This window comes from Mycteria americana, chromosome 1 (assembly GCF_035582795.1).
Source record: "Mycteria americana isolate JAX WOST 10 ecotype Jacksonville Zoo and Gardens chromosome 1, USCA_MyAme_1.0, whole genome shotgun sequence".
Classification (NCBI taxonomy): Eukaryota; Metazoa; Chordata; class Aves; order Ciconiiformes; family Ciconiidae; genus Mycteria; species Mycteria americana.
Window position 1 is genome coordinate 163,010,618 of NC_134365.1, and position 18,807 is coordinate 163,029,424.

General features: G+C 39.0%; 2 protein-coding genes across 2 annotated transcripts in view; one reads left to right on the forward strand and one right to left on the reverse strand.

Moving 5' to 3' along the window:
* UBAC2 (UBA domain containing 2) overlaps nt 1–18,807 on the reverse strand; it is a 103,616-nt gene that overhangs the window by 42,392 nt on the left and 42,417 nt on the right. The gene's annotated exons all lie outside the window — the stretch shown is intronic.
* On the forward strand, nt 24–11,099 carry LOC142404952 (G-protein coupled receptor 183-like). Its single transcript, XM_075491957.1, has 2 exons — nt 24–116; nt 8,090–11,099. Exons 1-2 carry the CDS (start codon nt 76–78, stop codon nt 9,192–9,194), a joined length of 1,146 nt encoding a protein of 381 aa, XP_075348072.1. The 5' UTR covers nt 24–75; the 3' UTR covers nt 9,195–11,099.

Here is an 18,807-nt window from a genome sequence, read left to right on the forward strand (position 1 = left end):
CCCACAAGAGACTCACGTAATCACTCTTGAAAACAATGTGCAAGGGTAAACTTTCGCAGTCAAGCCACCCTGCTAATGCCCTTAACTGCTCAGAGGATCCAAGAAGCTACAGATATGTAAGTACAGAAAAGAATTGACTTTTTTAAAGTTCTTTTTCACTGAACAACAGCAAAAAATTCCAGAAAGATTATTTCTTTTTTGCATTGGACTGAATATTTTCATGTGGTAGGAAGGATAAATGATCTTTGGATGGGAGAGACAAGGCTCATGAAGAAATTCTGTGATATTTTATGCTCACATATTAATATGTTGCCAGTTAACTTTTATTTAAAGGATCTGTTGACCCACAGCATCAACAAGTTATTTCAAGTCCTTTCTTATAATACAGCCTTTCGACAATCACAGGGAAACATTTGATAATGCATTAGCTTAGACAATTTTTTCAGCAATAGTAATTTAAATTATACTAACGCAGAAATAACTATTGTACAAGAAATAACTACTGTACAAGTAGTAAGGGAAGCATTGCAGTTCTTAAGTCATTCACGGAACCTCACGGAATACTTTAATAGTAGGAGAGAGCCTTAAAACAAATCTGTACTATGGTCGTGAATGCATAGCTTGCTCTACCACATGCGCTCCCTGTCTATCAAACAGCCTTTATTATCAGCTCAAGAACTCCTCAGTCACTCTTCTCCCATCAAATATTGCAACAGAATATTTCAAGAATTCAAAGTTTTATGAGCTAATTCCTCTTTTACCGTCTGACATGCATTTGTTTCAAAGTTTTTAGAAGGAATTCTTTTTCTGAATCGCAACCACCAAACATCTTTCTCCTTATTACTGATCTTCATGCCACAAAGCTAAAGGAATCTTACAAGTGATACGATTTTTATACATCTTCGCAATTAAAAAGGATCCATTTTTCCTATTATACAGGCAAAACAAGATAGACTGTTCAACAGACAATAACTCAACTATCATTTATCTTAAAAAGTAGAGACAGCATGCATGCCTTTGAGCACAGAATACAAGAGGTCTGTCTAACATTTTCATGGCTCCTCCTGAAGAGATGAAGGACCAGAAAACTTACCTGGCAATTAGCCTTTAAGAGCTCAAATCTCATCCCTTTCTGTTCAAAAGACTGAGGAGTATGTATACATGTAGTGAATAACAAATTTAAGCTAGAGTTCTGAAGTTGTAATCCCTAAAATTAAAGACGGTACCTGTACAGGTTTCGTATCACCCAGGAAAAAAAAAAATCAGATAAAAGATGTGCATGTTTTTTAGTACTAAAATACAAATTGTTATTTGACCCCTTATATTCTTCTGCTTGCAGGAATGTAATAGTCAGTGGCTCAGGTTTTTATTTTATTTATTTGCTACATTTTAGGCTCTCTCCTTTTTACATTTAGTATACTTAGGCAAGTAAACTGAAGGGAGGTTAATTATCTCAGCATCAGCACGGCTCTTCACATTAACATGCATCTTTGGCAGAGATGATTTATGTTAGATAGTTCTCACACTTTTCATAGGATGGATCACATTTGGAAAGAAAGATCCAACAGATAAGAGCAGGACATGTATGCTTCAAATGACTTCCACTTTTTCTTTAACTAGTTATGCAGCATTTCAACTCAACTTCTTTATTTCCATTTTGCTTATTGTAGCTTCTATTATTTTTGAGTGCCAAATATAACTGTCATACAACTTTGCAAAATCTATAGTAATAGATAAAAGCAGGACCATAAAGATCCCACAGTTTGTACATCTGCAAATTCTGTTAAGCACTTAAAGAATATTATAATTCTTCATAAGCATCATTAAGACAATTTCATTCATGAAATGCATATTTGGGATTCTCTGACGTGTGGCTTACAAATTTGGCTTTAGTACTCCAACAAATTTGGGTCTATACCAAGGAAGAGTAAAAGCACTAGCCTATAACTATCTCACCAAAATTAGCTGTGGGTTGCAACCTGAGGGTTCAGTCTTCAGGTCATTAGGCCTACTCATTGTCATTTAGGACATAAAACTCAAGAGCTTTTGAAAAAAGGGAAATTAACATAATGCTCTAGAAGCGTACGAGTGTTAAAGTATTAGAAAGAAACAGGAAGCTTTAGGGCACGCCTGTCTCTTGCCTCAGCTTTTATTAAACCACGTGTAGTTCCCAAGCTGCGAATACATACACTTAGATATATATACCTGAGGTGTGTGCTCTTTCTATATTAACAAAGCATTCTACTATGCAACTTAGCATGTACATTTTTTAACATACACAACTTAGTTGAATCAAGCCTTTCTCTCAAACAGAGAAAACACTCTACCATGAAGATCACTTGTATGGTAAATTAGAAATGCAAACAGTAAATATGACTGGTCAACAGAAAACAATTAATTTTGGAGATTAAGGAAAAAATGAAACCTACATAACCACAGCACTGCATATTTCCCATCTTCTACTGTTTATAAACTCTGTAAGACTTACACAGCTTACACCTATAGAGGACTGTAAGCTCAGTAAATCCTCAGGTCTGGCATTGCAGGGAAAGAGAAGTCTCTTTCCTGACCATTCCTTTGAAATCATTTATACTCTTTATGCATACATAAACAACACTATTCCCCAGTACTGTTTCTTAAAGAAATATTGTCCATCTCAAAGTGACTAAACGATACTATGTATAGAGCCAGGAGAGATCTTTCTAATGATCTGCCGTGCCTTTCCAAGAATTTAATTGGCATCCCTCTTAAATTAGCTACTGGACAGATGGACCAGGGATTCATCTCCAAAGAATGAAAATTATGAAGAGACACAGACAAATCACACATTAGATTACAATACACAGTTAAGCCTTTTACATGCTCCCTGTTCTGCTGAAAAGTCAGATGGTGCTCCTTCAGCAAAAGCAGGAGATGAGAACAAGAAGAAAACTCATTTAGCATACAGAGAGAGAGAGAGCTTTGTATCACTGCTTGCACATAAGCCAAACCCATGTAATGTAAGGTTGCAACACTGCAATTGCAGGCCCATCACTTAAGTCTATGCTTGTTAATAGTTAAATGTATGTAACATTACGATACTACATATACAGCTCATCATACATGAACATCTCTGTGAACTAGGGCTTCGGATTACATAGTACTTCCAGACTGGAGCCACCATTCTGTTCATTAAACACTTTTTGCAGTGGGCACTCTACTCTGAGCTGGGCCCTTGCGTACTGCAGTATAAATGTAAAACAAAGAAATAATGCCAGTCAAACCTTTACACAGAAAACGAATCTCCTAAAACAACTTACTTACCTTCTTTGATGAGATTACAAAATTGGCCTAGAAAGGCACCTGCACAGATTTCAGACATGCTAGATATTGTAAGCAGCTTGACATGGTGCTGTGATTTTCCTCCCCGAGTGGATATTATTGATATCAAACATCAAGGAAGCACACAGAATAGACTAAAAGCTGGCTAGCTAACAAATCTCAAAGTAATTGGCTAAAGAAAAACATTTTCCATTGATGGTCAGAAAGCAAATACAATGCTAAGACTTGAAAATGGCAAGTGAGAGAACAATAAAGAACAAACTGCACTGTTTGCAAGCCTGGGCATAATATTAAAATTAATTTTAAACTCTCCCAGGGGTAAGGTCCTCCCAGGTAGAAGCAGAGAACAATGGCCATGCCCCTAGACTGGAGATATCCTAGGACAAAGTAAATCTGAGAAGTACTCCAGGATCACAGTGAACTAACTTCACAAGCTCCCAGTGCAATGCTACACAACTCTATCTTGGATACCTAGTCAACTGTGGAGAAAAAGCAGGGACATCGTAGTGAGCACGCTTCCAGGTACACCGATACCAAGAGGCATCTGGAACCCATCACCTATGCGGGACTAAGCTGGGGTTAGAACACACATCATAGGACTATTTTGCCTTGTGGTGAGACATTTAAGAAGTTCACCTTGAATTGCCAAAACCATGAGACTGTATAAAGGGAAGAGGCTCAACAAAAACAGCAACTGCAAATTAATTTTAGAGAAATTTAAATAAGAGACACCCACATTTTTTAACAGGGAAGTTGACTGACCAGAAACTGCAGTACAAATGGCTAACTCGCTTTCTCTTCAGTTCTCCAAATCGAGACCAAACAGTGTTTTGGAAAATATGCTTTAAATAAAAAGTTAGTGGAATCCATACACAAATAGCTAAAGTGATAACATAATCTGGATTATACAGGTGGTCACATTAAACGAGCAAGGAGTCTCTTTGCATTACAACTTTACAGGCCTGTGTTATTAAGCATCGTGTGTCTGCAGACTCAGGAAAAAGTAAAAACCTGAACAACCTTCTTTACGATACCAATATAAAGACAGGAATTTTAAATGCTTTATGCCTTAAAAGTTTGCATGTACCTCTATGCCAAAAAATTGTGGCAATGTTTTCTAAGAATATTAAATTGGCAAATTAATGTCATCTTTTTTTTCAAATATATACTTCAAAATACTATCGTTAATAAACTCAGAAGGCCACTGGGGAGGGGTATTCAATCCAACAACCTAGAAGAGCAAACATTCTGATAGTGATTCTAGAGGGTAGATTCAAAAGCTTTAAATCCAGCTTCAATCTGGATTCATGACATTAAATGGCCGTGTTCTCATAAGGTATTCAGGCACACAGCTCATTAAAATCAGTAAGAATCAAGTCCAGCTAGTTTGAGGTTTGCAGCAGTAAGGAGGGAACGTTCTCCATTTTTGCTCCAGGAATGCAAAACATGAGAAAAGTACACAAAATGGGCCTGCTGTTGCTTTTTCAGATACATTCTGTGGAGGATGGCGTATGCTCTGGAAGTATACTAAGCTGATCACTAAGGATTGCTGCCAAGAAATAAACAGCAACCTGGCACAAGGAATAGGACTCAAAAAAAGTCTTGTTTTACTTAATAGTCTAGACAACTTTTAGGAAGAAAGTATTTTTTTAAATGCAGCCCTGTTCAAGATTGACAAGAAAAGGTGAAATACCTGCTGAAGTGAATGGAGTTGATCCAACAATAAGAGCTCAGATGTACAAAGAAGTTACCATAGCTCAGGTGATGCACATTAAGTTGTCAGATGGTAGCAATTTTATCATCTCTTTGGGCCCCAAACCAGATACAGTATGTCGAGAGGTTTGGTTTTTTAAATGAAATATATTCAGGTAATATAGCACCTAGACACCATGGTGACTGCTCAAAAATGCCCATACATACCTACATATAGAGAAAATACTAACACTCGCCTCGAGTATTATACAATGTGCACCCTACATTAACAGTTAAAGTATTTTGGGGATAACAGAGGAACAAAAAGAACACTTTCCCCACCCAGGGCTGACTCCCACAGCAGGCTGACATCCTCTGTCAAGGAGCACAGCTTAGCTGACGTGCACACTGCCCTGGAAGGGCCATGAACTGTGGTCCTCCAGCTTTCTTCTCATCTGTTTGTGGCCAGTTTGTCCTGCCATGGAACTGCTCCCCATGTACATCCATGCTAGCACCATGGATAGACGCAAACTCTCCCTCAGCTAGGACTCCCTCCCAACATAGCCATGGTTTTATGCGAGGGTGAACATCCTATTTTGAGCAACAACAAGTTCTAGATTAATTTATTACATTAAAGATCTGACTTCATAGAACAAAATTAGGTAACATGCATTTTATGAAATTCTACTCTTGATGTAAAAAAAACCCCAACCCTCACTGAAATTATGGAATTTTTCCTCAACCATCGTTCAATGTGTTTGTATTACAGATATTTTATGTTTTACAAACATTTATAGAAAGACAAATGAATGGATGTGACAATTATGCACATTATTTATGAACCAAAACTATTACAACTTTACAGTGAAAATAAAATTATGCGGTTAATATGCTATAGCTAGTTACTGCAATAGAACTGTTTATCATAAATCTTAGATTATTCTTCCTTACATATGTTTTAGAAATTATTTTACCTAAATTTCAAGGAAGAGATAAGTAGAAGATAGATGTCATGCTGGGAGTGTGAACGAGTAATCAGAAGCATTTAAATAAGAGAAACAAAACAAAATACCTCACTGACTCTTATCCAGGTGCCTACACAAACCCACACCATTTTCTGCAAAAAGCAGCCTGTTGCACTTACGTAAAACACGAACCATCCTACGTGCTTCTACAAGGGAAAAGATGAAACAGGAGGAAAGTATACCAGAACTATCCTCAGGGTAATAACTACTGTACTAATGAATCATCAACTAATCAAGATACTGTGAACAATGTGGAATTAACTAATATAAAATTACAGACATTCTTAAATCTGTACTACAGATGGAATTGCTATTTACCAGTTTAATTTCCTTATTCAAACCACAAAACTCCCACTTCAGATTTGACTTCCAACCCTGAATGCAGTATTCCCACCTCTCGACACATGGTACTTACTTCATGAGTATCTAAGAATCAGAACATTGTACAGCTACCAGTCAGAAATCACTCACCTGTCTTTCCTACTGCCTGTGCAACACAGCAAACATAGACTTAATATACTACCTGGATACTAAATATCTTCCTTAAACATATGTAATATAACTCATTTATGTCTTTTAATACACATCACCCACTATCCACAAGTTTACTGTTTACAGAAAACCTTATGCACCCCTGCTAACCCAGCCAGAAGTCTGATCAGACTGGCTTATAATACAGTATGTGTTGCAGGTACATTAATTGTGAACAACCTGAAATAAGTAGGCCAATCTCCTCAAAACATGAAAGAAGATACTAATCTTTTAATGCTTTCACAAGTTCATAAAAGGATAATGAATACTTTCTAAAATGCATAGCTTAAAACTGAGAGGTGTTTTCCAGAAAGACTTTTGTAAGGTGCAACTGGCTACAGTCATTTGTACATATTGTGTGTTGAAAGGCAGATCCTCAGAAATAACCTAGACATTTTAATTAAAGGTACCAGAGGGACTTGTAACTCAGCTTTTATCTCCAGATGGTATTCTGCATTAAAGCAGAAGCAATCTTGTTTTGTCTGCTGGTTTAATCCATAAATGGTGCCTCTAGGAGGCACCATTTTGCAGAACAGCTGCTAAAGGAGTAATGTGAGATGGCCCATCCTTTCTGACATTTATGCTTACACTCTGCAACTGTCAGGTAACAACTCACCTAAGAAATATTTTGCACTGGAAGCAATATCAACAGGACGGGGTCCCTTCCATTTCTGAAATTCTGCTGGATCATTTTTTATATTTTTAATATAAAAATATTTTTAAAAATATTAAATATAAAATATTTTTTATATTTTTAAGTCCCCCAAATCACTGCCACTTTGCAGCTCCTTCCATGCTACTTTTTACTGTGCAGGTTAAACAATTTCTAAAATCTACTAAATTGACAACATGTAAAATATTTCAGCTGGGTTATCTCTCTTTTGCAGCACCACTAAAGAGTGAGTAAAGTAGTAGTCTTAAACATTTAAGTATATACCAATATTTGAATTGGATTCCAAAAGCCAATTCTTAAAACCAGTATTAAACAAGTTGAATTATTATAATGCCAATATAAGAACGCTGAAAAAATTTAGTTTCTCTAAACAAGTTAAACCATCACAGTGTGAATTGTTAGAAACAAAATATCCCTAAAAATTAACTGAAACACATTTAAAAGATTTTGTCTGCTTGTCTGACCCTGGGGGACTTCATATGATCCTTTATCATGTGGTATCTTCAGAATCCTTTTCCCCCTCAGATTGCTTTAAACAGTTTCCCACCTCCTGACCATCTATAAACTTCACTTTCCAAATCCATTACATCCCTGGTTTATTATTTTGCCTCTGTCTGATTCTTTTCAGGAGAAAAAGAATTGGGATTAAACCAGAAAAGCCAAAAAGAGCCATCTTTTTGTTTGTTTGTTTTTGGAAGGAGGCTTGAAAAGTATTTCACCATAATGAAGTTTCATTTCAGTTTTTTACAATCTTGCTTTTTGCAACAGAGGTTGGCCGTTGTTATGTAGAAGAAGCTTATCTACATTTATTACAAAATGTTCCCATTTGTTTTTGTTTTCATGTTAGGTCTACTGAGCTTCCTGCAACAACAGTGGTTACAGAAATGGACACTTTCACAGCTTCTCAGACAAACAGTTCCACCTGTGACTTGTATGAGCACAAAGATACAGCACGGATACTACTGTCTGTCTTCTACAGCTCCATCTTAATTCTTGGGGTGCTTGGAAACGCCATTGCTCTCACTGTCATCTTTAAAAACAGAAAGAAGATCAACTCCACTACCCTCTATTCAACAAATCTCGTCTTCTCCGATCTCCTGTTCTGTATCGCCTTGCCTACGAGGATAGCCTACTACGCCCTGGGATTTCACTGGCCATTTGGAGAAGCATTATGTCGAATAACCGCTCTCTTGTTCTATATCAACACCTACGCAGGTGTAAACTTCATGACCTGTTTGAGTATTGACAGGTTTTTCGCTGTTGTCCACCCCTTCCGATACAAGATCAGAAGGATTACATATGCCAAGGGCATTTGTGTCTTTATCTGGTTTCTTGTATTTAGTCAAACTTTCCCATTACTTATACAACCCATGTCACAGGAAGAAAATGAAAGGACTACGTGTATGGAATATCCAAACTTTGAAAAAATAGCACATCTACCATTTATACTTCTTGCTGCCTGTTTAGTAGGGTACCTTATCCCCCTGGGGATTATACTATTCTGTTATTCTCAAATTAGCTGCAAACTTTTTCAAACAGCTAAGGAAAATCCACTGACTGAAAAATCGGGGATAAACAAAAAAGCCATCAATACAATCATATTTGTAATTATAGTGTTCGTCACCTGCTTTACCCCTTATCATGTTGCAATCATACAACACATGATTAAGAAGCTTCAGAATGAACCCTCGTGCACTGAAAAGAAAATTTTCCAGAAGTCCCTCCATTATACCGTGTTTCTGATGAATTTTAACTGCTGCCTAGATCCTTTCATCTATTTCTTTGCATGCAAAGGATACAAGAGAACTGTAATGAAAATACTGAGACGACAAGTAAGTGTATCAATTTCAAGCGCTGTCAGGTCACATCACGAAGAAAGCTCACGCGACATGGGAGAAACGCAAATGATGGTACTTGCAAAATCTTCCAATGGAAAGCTACCTGAAAAATAAAGTCTGTAGTACACTGCAGCAGAGCAAGCTTAAAAATCCAGGGTCCACAGTAAAAAACTCTTAGTGCTCCGTGAACAGCAGCTTAAGTAAGATTCTGTTTCTCAGGATGTCAGGAAATCAAGGAGTGATGTTGGACTGAAAAAGAATTGTTACAGGACAGCAGGAAAACTCAGCATTGTAATTTCCTAGCTGTATCATTTTGACTGATCTCATTATTTTTTCCAGGAAATATGCACCATTGTGAATGTTCAAATTCCATACTGCACATACGTATGCCTGGATGTTATTAACTCAAGCAAAGACTCGATTCACCGTTTGGGTGTCTGAGAAAGGATTAAACAAAAATAGCTTACAATTCAGACTGACTACAACCAGAATATCTGAAAATTGCAAGACCTCTTGCTGAGCTCCAATTACAGCAATGGTTTTGTTGGTGAGGTTCACACAAGCAAAGGAATCAAACTTTGAGATAAACCAGACAATTTCTGTGCACGTTTGACTATCACAAAGTCCTTAGTTTATAGCCCTTTGGAGGTGAAACTGCATTTTATAGTATTTGAAGCATGAATGTCTTATTGGACAATTCACATAGATAACATTGTCAAATGTAATAGATGAAAAGTTAATGAACTGTTTGGTTCTCCCCAACACTGAATATCTCCTGTATGTTAAATCACTCATCTTTGCAAGGTGTGTTACCTCTTTACTCCTTTTCCTAAAGGAGAACTTTTCTTTCTAGTGTGTATTGTAAAGAGTCTCTACCCTAGTTGTATATAAATTATTTATAAACACAAAAAATAAGTTGAAGCAAGAGACTGTAATATGAAAACTGCACCGTTTCAGTTAAAAGAGTAGTGATACAGGGTTCTTCAGAACTTCTGCTGAAGTCACACATAGACACAAGACAAATGCTTTAGAAACCGGAGAAAGCGTTCACAGTTGAAGTCACCAAAAAGTAATTTAATGGGTTAATTCTGATGGTGTGAGATGGCCACCTCCTTTTAAGTGCTGTTTACCTCAGAGATCAATAAATGAGAACAGCAGGATCGGCTGGGAAAGAACAAGCCTTCCCATCACACCTTCACACAGTGCGTCTGGAATCCCTTTGGGCACACTGAAATTGGGCCAGCAAAGAGACCAAATGACTTAAACACATCCTGCTGGAATCAGCTCAATACCAGTTGAGTATCCAGGATGCAAGCCCCGGGTTCCTGCTGTCGTGCCTTTCCGTCATGTGTCAGTTTCCTTCCCTACTTTTCTCCTGGCCCCCATGTCTTTTCTTTTGTCTTCTATCTTATTAATATGCTTTCACCTGCCAACACAACTTGGTAATTGCACCACAAGGTTGTGATGGAAAAGGAAAATTAAAGAGTGCCTGATAATTACTGGTAAAAGCTATGCCAGATGTCAGAATAAATGTTATTTATTGCAGCTGTATCTCTCCGGCATTGAGGTTGTACTGGAAGTCAAACAAACAGAGTTACATTTGTCATCTTTGCAATTCCTTCCTTCCTCACATGTTGACCTCTGCCTACCTGTAAACATGGAAGGGTCAGATCTGAACAGCAGTACGGAAACATTAAATTAACAATTACTTTCTTATAGGAAAGAAGATGCAAAAGACCCTATATTTCATACCACTTAGATTGTCAAAGTTGAGTTTCTAATTACAAAAGACACTATGCAGCTACAGGAAAATGGAGTAAGAAAAATAATTTTTACAGGAGAAGTTCTACTTAATTCTGTATGCTATAGCAGTTCTGTTCTCGTCAGCTTTTTTAATAAACTATTTTAAAATATTATTTAAGAATTTGTTCCTGTTGGAGTAAGCAGATGATAACCTGATAAAACCACAGACAGACCACCCATGAATAACGAGAAGTTGTAGAAATAAAATATATGTATTATTAACATCACACCAGTACAAGCTCATTTTATTCTACTAATGTATGTTTTTTTTATTTTTGATATCCATTTCATCTAAGTGTGATTATAAAACCTTAAAGGCAATAAGTCTTTTTTATATTTGTCTGTAAAATATAGCTCAAATATATCTTACAGCACCACATAATGCAGATATCTGTTCTCTTCTAAGTGGAAACAAAGTGAAGATCTGTACTGAAAATCTTTCTCTATCCCCATTTTCTCACATTAGCAATTCTGTTATTTACAAATTTAGACTTGGTTTTTAAATCCCATCAACATTCTCAAACAGCTAACTTTACGTCAAAATACCACTTTTACTCTAGTAAGCCTTAGAGTGTTGGTCCAGTTAGATACGGGTTTGAGAAAAGCTATTTTTTCCTCCTGATTTTAATATTTCTCAAATGCTGAAGAAACCAATAAAATAAAAACCTTTAAAAGCTAAGATAAGCTCAGCTTCCTGACAAGAGTCCTAAAGGCACAGACACACAGACAGTGACAATTTATAGCTGTGGCAGCTGATCCCACTGCTTCCCCTCACTACTTGTCAGCACGCACTTACAGCTCATGCACGCTCCTATCAATGAGGAGCAGCTTCTCTGTGTGCTTATCTGAAACTGCCAAAAGTAGCAGTGGTGGTTTCAGTTGGCCTGGGACACTGCATTAAAGTCGGTTAGGGAGCATCTGTCCTATTTCTTCTACCAGCTGTGCTGTGGGGCTGGTAGCCACCACTGGGGAGATGGTAACAAGCTGCTGCATGGGAGCAAGGGAGAGCAGTAATATTGGAAACTTACAGCTGTTCTCAAACAACTCGTTTTCTTCAAGATGCCCTTATCCATTCATCCTGCTGGTACTCTTCCCCCAGTACTGTTTGTTGGAGTACTTTTATGATAGTAGTTACCTGTAGTGGCACACCTCAGGTCTCTCTGCTCCTGCATGCCGCACAGACATGAATAAAGGGGGTAAAGCCATACCTGGTATCTCTTTTCCTCTCCAGCACTGAGTATATAACACACGTGTCCGACTTAAAAGACATGAGCATGCCACGCCATGCAACATGTGGCTGAAGCAGTATGAGCTTTGCAAAAGAAAATGAGCTTTTGCTTTGGCAAAAGCTTTTGATACATTCTGGGAAATGTTCCCTTCTACATGAAAGGCTGGGAAATGGTCATGCGGATCTGGAGCTCACTCACCCTTTTCACATATAAATAAAGCAGCTGACAAATAGCAGCAGGTTCAAATGGCTTGCTCATTATGAGGATCTGACTGAAGTTCTTCAGAGAAACTGGGTCTCTATTTAGAGGGTGAAGTCCAGTAAGGATCTTAAAACCTGTGTTCATGATAAAATGATAAAATATCTTTTAACTCTACACTTTGGAGTGTAGGGCTAGGGCAGTTGCTAAGAGGACTCCAACTAGACTATGTGCCCACTGCTGACATCTCTCTGAAATCTATCTGGAAGGGAATGTGACAAAGCACATGGAAATAAAAATGATGATGGGGCTTAAATGGTACATTTTGGCTGTCTCTGTCCAAGTCCAGAAAAGAAAGTTGTATAGACACCTGTTTTTGAACACACGACCAAGTGAAGGTGCATCATGTGAAAAATCCCAACACAGACACAAATTTTCAGCAAAAGAGCATTTAGTGCCTTCACCTTTTCTTTCGCTGAGAATGCAAAACTAAGGACTACTATTACAAGTGCTCAGATGGGTTCCCTCATCATTCTTGTGGCCCTGAAAGCTATGCAGATGAGGAACCTGTCAGCAACATGGTCATCTCCTAGCAAAAGACAGTAACAGCAACTGTCCGAAGTGGTAAACATACTACCACAAATAACACGATTCCTGAAGGTGGTTAATGACTCCTCTTAAACCAGCAAGCTCATTAGTATGAAGAGAAAAATGGAGGGGTTTGTGTTTTGGGTTTTTTTTTAAACAGATGTTGCATTAAAGACTAACATTGTTTTCCTGGAGTCTATTCGTTCCTTGCTTACCTGAAAGCTTTTGAGTTTCAGAACAATGAAACAGCCTGCAACATAAGAAAAATAAATAGGGTGCAGCTGAAGAGAAGGAGAAGAGAAGCTTTGCCTTTGCAACCAGTTTTGGAGGAACTGAAAAGCAGCGACATGCTCTGTCTCTTCTGTTTCCATGTCTGTGGTACAGAGCAGGGGAAGAACTCAAGACAAACTAAGGTTTGTATCTTAGCAGTATCCCACTGTGCTGGCTCAATACAGACAAGGTCAACGGACACCAAGAATCACTAGAAAAACATCAAATTCATCCCAGTGAAATATTTCTTAATACAGTCTTGGCTAAGCTGCACCCTGCAGACTAAGGCTATGGTACAAAATGAACTCAGCCAAGCTGCAACCCTTTTCTGAAGAAAAACAGGGGAATTGCTGTTTGTGTAGTAAATGCTCAGACATATTTCCTCAATTTTTTTCTCCTTGGAATACTCTCTCGGCTTCCTGCAATGTCTAACTTTGGACTTCCTCAGGGAGATGTCTCACCTTTGCACATGACAGTCCTCAATCAATTTTTCTTCCATCAGCCTGTCTGGTCCCTTTTTGAACTCAAATAAAATGTCTGTGCCTGCAGCATCCTGCAGCAAGAAGTTCCACAGTCTAACTACCCATGGTGTGTGGAGCCATTTTCTTTCGCTTGTGACACCTGTTAGTTTCATTTGAAGTCCTCTGCTTCTTGTATTAGAAATGAGTGAACATAGCGACTCCCTGTTTACCCTGTCCACATTACTTGTGATTTTATAGACCTGCATCAAATGCCCTTCCTTCAAGTCATCTAGTCTTTTCTCCTGTGAACAGCCAGATCAAAGCTGTTCACCACTTCATGTAAATTACAGAGGAAGGAAAGAAGGCAAGTGCAAAGAAAGAATGGAAATCCAACTGTGTTCGAGCTGGGTGGCAGAAGAGAACATGGTATCTCTATACGCAGGGACATCAACAGCGTACTGATCTACTTTTCCTACCACAGTAGCATACAGGTAAGTCTCAAAACTGGGATCTTGCCCCCTGACTGCCAAATTTGGATAACCTTGCTCAGATGCATTAAATAAAGAAGAACAGGACCTCAATGGGCTGGAAAAATGGGCTCACAGGAACCTCATGAAGTTCAGTGAGTCAAATGCAAAGTCCTGCACCTGAGATGGAATAATCCCACACAACACTGCAGGCTGGGCATTGCCTGGTTAGAAAGCAGCTTGGCAAAAAAGGTCTGGGCTCCCAGTGGACAACAAGTTCAAGAGGAGTCAGTAGTGTGACCTCATGGCCAAACATGTACGGGACCATGCTAGAAAGAACATTGAGGGAAACGATCTTTCCCTTCCATTCAGTGCTTGTGAGATCATACCTGGAGTACTGTACCCAGTTTTGGGCTTCCCAGTACAAGGAAGATACTGACATGCTGGAGCAAGTCCAGCAGAAGGCCACCAAAAATGATGAAGGGGCTGCAGCACATGCTACTGGAGGAGAGGGTGAGAGAGCTGAGATGGTTCAGCCTGGAGAGGGAAGACTGAGAGGAGATGTTATTGCTGCCTTCAACTGCCTAATGGGGAGGGGTACAGAAAAGATGGCAACACACAGTAATGAGCACAAGTTGCAGCAAGGAACAGTTAAACATTAAGAAGCATTCTTTCACCATGAAGTTAGTCAGAGGATGGGAAAGGTTGCACAGAAAGGCTGTGAAATCTCTACCCTTAGAGATACTCAAAACTTGACCGGACACAGCCCTGATTAAATTGGCACTACCAGGGTTGGACAAGATGATTTCCAGAGGCTCCTTTCAACCTGCATCCTTCTACGACTAAACAAATTTGGTCAAAACTTTAAGTTAGAGAAGAAAGCAACATGAAACTCAATGGCCTTGCAGTAAAACTAGCAAATGATATAACTTTAAAATCTTCTACTGTTGTCCTCTATAAAGCTCCTTAAGCTCTCATCAAAATGCTGTCGTTAGCATCCTCCTAAAATAAAGAAAGGTCAAGACATGGCCTAGACTTCTTTCCAAAAAGCTGCATTCATTTTTCCTCAGTGCAAAAATATGAGTTTCTCCTCTTCCTCTTTTCTTTTCCTCAGTTGTGACAGATGTTGTGCAAAGGGCTAAACTAAAAAAGCAAGTTTTGCACCTGTTCTGAAGGCAGCAGCATTTGTGGTTATCCTATCTCCTTTGGAAAAGTATACACTGTCTTATACCCTGCACAAGGAGAGCTATGTTCCTCCCTCTAATAAGCTAGACTTAGCAGTTTCATCCTTCCTGTGGCATGTAACTTTCGAGGGAAGTTGTGGTTAGTTAGCAGAATGCACTCCGAAGCAGCCTACTTTAAATATAGAGATGCTGAAAACTGATTATTCTCAGCTTACTAGCCTACAAAGCAGCCAGATAGTGTTTTATCAGGCAGCTGCCGATACTAAGCTGGCTAAGAACTTGATGAAACCTTAATATCACAGCTACCAAGTATGGAAACTTACAGTAGTTCTGTCTAGAAGTAACAGTGACAGATCATTGTCCCCAGTTGGACAGGAAGAGATGAAGCACCCCTGCCAGCTGCACGTGTGAGGCATTTTTGACAAAAAGAGACAACTGAAGACTTTTGACAAGTTACCAGACTATAAAGGCAATTCCAGGACAATTCTTTTTTTTTGGCCTTCAAAAAATAAATACAGTGTATCCACAATGCCAGCTATTCGAAACACCCAAACACCCATCAGAATCTTACTCCTTTACTCAGATGAGCACAAACCAACTATTTCAAATGTGCCAAGGCTAGCTATTAGGACAGATACATAGTAATGTTATTTATGCTAAAAGAGGGCTAGAGGGCAAAGTTTCACATACATATATATTCCCAATACTTAACAATGTCTCATGATCTCTCCTAGTGGCTTTGTTCTAGACAAAAAATGACATAAATGATCAGACAGGACATCTAGAAAGAGGCCTGCAAGAAGATAACACATTGTATGTCACTATTAAAAATGTGACCTGGAAGAAAGTATCTCAGTTCTTTTGAAAGGAGGTAAGAAAAGAAGAAGAAAAGAAGAAGAAAAGAAGAAGAAAAGAAGAAGAAAAGAAGAAGAAAAAAGAAGAAAAAAGAAGAAAAAAGAAGAAAAAAGAAGAAAAAAGAAGAAAAAAGAAGAAAAAAGAAGAAAAAAGAAGAAAAAGGAAGAAAAAGGAAGAAAAAGGAAGAAAAAAGAAGAAAAAAGAAGAAAAAAGAAGAAAAAAGAAGAAAAAAGAAGAAAAGAAGAAGAAAAAAAATCAAGCCATCCGAATTTACTGGCATAACAGATTCATTTCATTAAATGAAGGATCTTTTGTCTTTAACTCCTCTTAACCCACAAGCTAGAGCAGAATCTCTGAAACTAGCATGCTTGGATATCACCACTGGTAAGCAGAACTAGTGACCACAAACACCAGGGGTGACTGCAAAACAAGCAGCTTCCAGTTCTGGACACAGCCAGGCCATCTCTTCACCACTCCTTGCTTTTCTGCTGCACCGTTCCAGCCATTCAGCTAGCATACACATCCCGTGCCCTTGGCCATGAGGAGTCCCTGCACACCCAGGAGCACAGGGAGAGCTGTCCACAGCTAGGCAAACCTACAGAGGCCAAGCTCATGGCTGAGAGCAACTAGCTGAGGACCTGTGGGATAATTGCTGAGGTGACTTAGAAATTAGAACTTATATTCACACTGTTAGGTAAGGCACAGCATTGAAGAAGCTTCCCAGGTGGAATGCGGCTGACATGCAAGGAATCCATTCCATGGAAGCTCCCTAGGCCTGCAACCTTAGGTGTTGGTAACGCCAGGGGAACTTGGTGTGCTGACTCTAAGAGGTACTGCTCGCAGGGTGGAGCGGTGTGGAGATACCGCGGCCAGGCTCTGTAATAATATGGGAACTTGAAGGTATCATGGAACTGATAAGCTGCATATTTACTACCCTGGGCCAACAGCCTGCCGCGTTTTTGACAAAATGCTGTCCTTTTGGTGAACTTTGCTCATTATAACATCATTTTAATACCAAAACACACCTCCATCCCAAAAGCTACCCGCCTCCAAGGTGCGACCACCCCTCACTGAGCTTGCGCTCTGAATTTTCCTAGCTTATACCTTTAAAAGAGAAGCGAGAAAACTTTACACGAATCCTAAACAAAGGTATGTATGACTAGAGTCACTCAAGCTCCACCCGAAAGGTGAAAGATAGTATAAAATGGTTTAAGAGAAAGAGAATGTTAGGGAAGACACCATCGTGTACCACTCTGACGTTTGGGATCAGTCGACGGGCTGAGCCTCTCTTCCCCCCCATTGGGACGCCTTTGGGTAAGAGTCGAGCACTTGGTTATACCAAGTGCCTCCCTGGGAAACTTAGAAATCTCTATAGAGTCGCTTTATTATCTTTTAATGCGTTTGTAGCCAGCAGTGTTACTCATATTCTTGGTATTTGCACGTGCTTTGCAGACAGTGAATTTATCACCAGTAATCTAAAGAATCTGTGTGTCTGTTGCTCTAATAAGCTGCACTCTTCACTGATCTAGCCATGGTAGTTCTCATTGAACACGACCAGACTCTTTATGTGTGGTCGTGATAGTTCATGCAACACGACTAGACTGGGAGTGTAAGCGCGTTATTAGTGAATCCGTAATCATGAAGTTCAGTACACTGGACACGACCGGACTTATAACGTTGTAAATTAATGCTGTCGCCTTAGTGAAAGCCCTGAGAGGGCTCTGGTTCTCATAAGCGGCTATACACACAGTCCTTAGAAAATAAACCGTTGACCAAGTCTGAGACTAAGACTGGACCTAGCCGCACCTAGACTCCTTTCTGAGAAGGAGTTTAGAAAGCAAGGGGGTCCTGTCTGAACCTCATGACTCAATGGGAGGGTTCCCCCCCCAGCCACTCCTTAGACTCCTATTTGTATACGACAGTAACTCTTAACACAACAGGACCACCACAGATGGAGAGCCTAGGGTCAGGGAAATGCCTCCTGTTGTCTGGACTGATTTTACTGCCTCCATAAACGGTCTCTTTACATTTCCTCCGCTGCCTGTGGAAGCTGAACTTGGAAAAATTAATTCCCCTGGCTACAGCCTTGCCTTTCTAATAGTGTGGTTGCTGGTGCTGTGGAGGCACTTACTGGTGGCATCTCTATTCAAGCAGTCAAGCACCACTGCCATCATATATTCCTTTGCGGTGCTTCTTGTGCTGCAACTTGCAAATTCCTGCTGAAATTAAATGATTAATGATCAGAATTCTAATTAAAAAATGTCCATAAAAAAGATTATTGGAACAGATATCAATAAAGAGTTAGTATCATAACGTATTTTAACTACAGATGAAGACTCATTGTCATATGGCCTAGATAAGGTCTTCACAACTTAAAAAAAAAGAAAAAAAAAATAGTAGTATTTGTCTTTAATCAGTTCTTCTAAGACTGAGCAATCTTTATTATATCCTCTGTCAAAATAGCTGTGACTAGCAAGCCATAAAGATGGAGCTTAATTCTGAAATTACTTCTCAGAAATCCAATTCTAATACTCTTTCACAAGGTGCCACTTCCTAGTCACAAACAAAAACAGGAAACAAGTGCGGCTCACTGGCCACAGACACGTTGGTGGAAGAAGTTTTTGCTACTCACTTGTCTCAGTTTTATCCAACTTTGTCAGCACCTCAAACAA

Excerpts from the sequence above, each read along its gene's own strand:
- LOC142404952 (XM_075491957.1), top strand. The coding sequence starts at position 76 with ATGCCCTTAACTGCTCAGAGGATCCAAGAAGCTACAGATAT. Across the intron at positions 117-8,089 it reads ATCCAAGAAGCTACAGATAT|GTCTACTGAGCTTCCTGCAA; the intron begins GTAAGTACAGAA and ends TTTTCATGTTAG.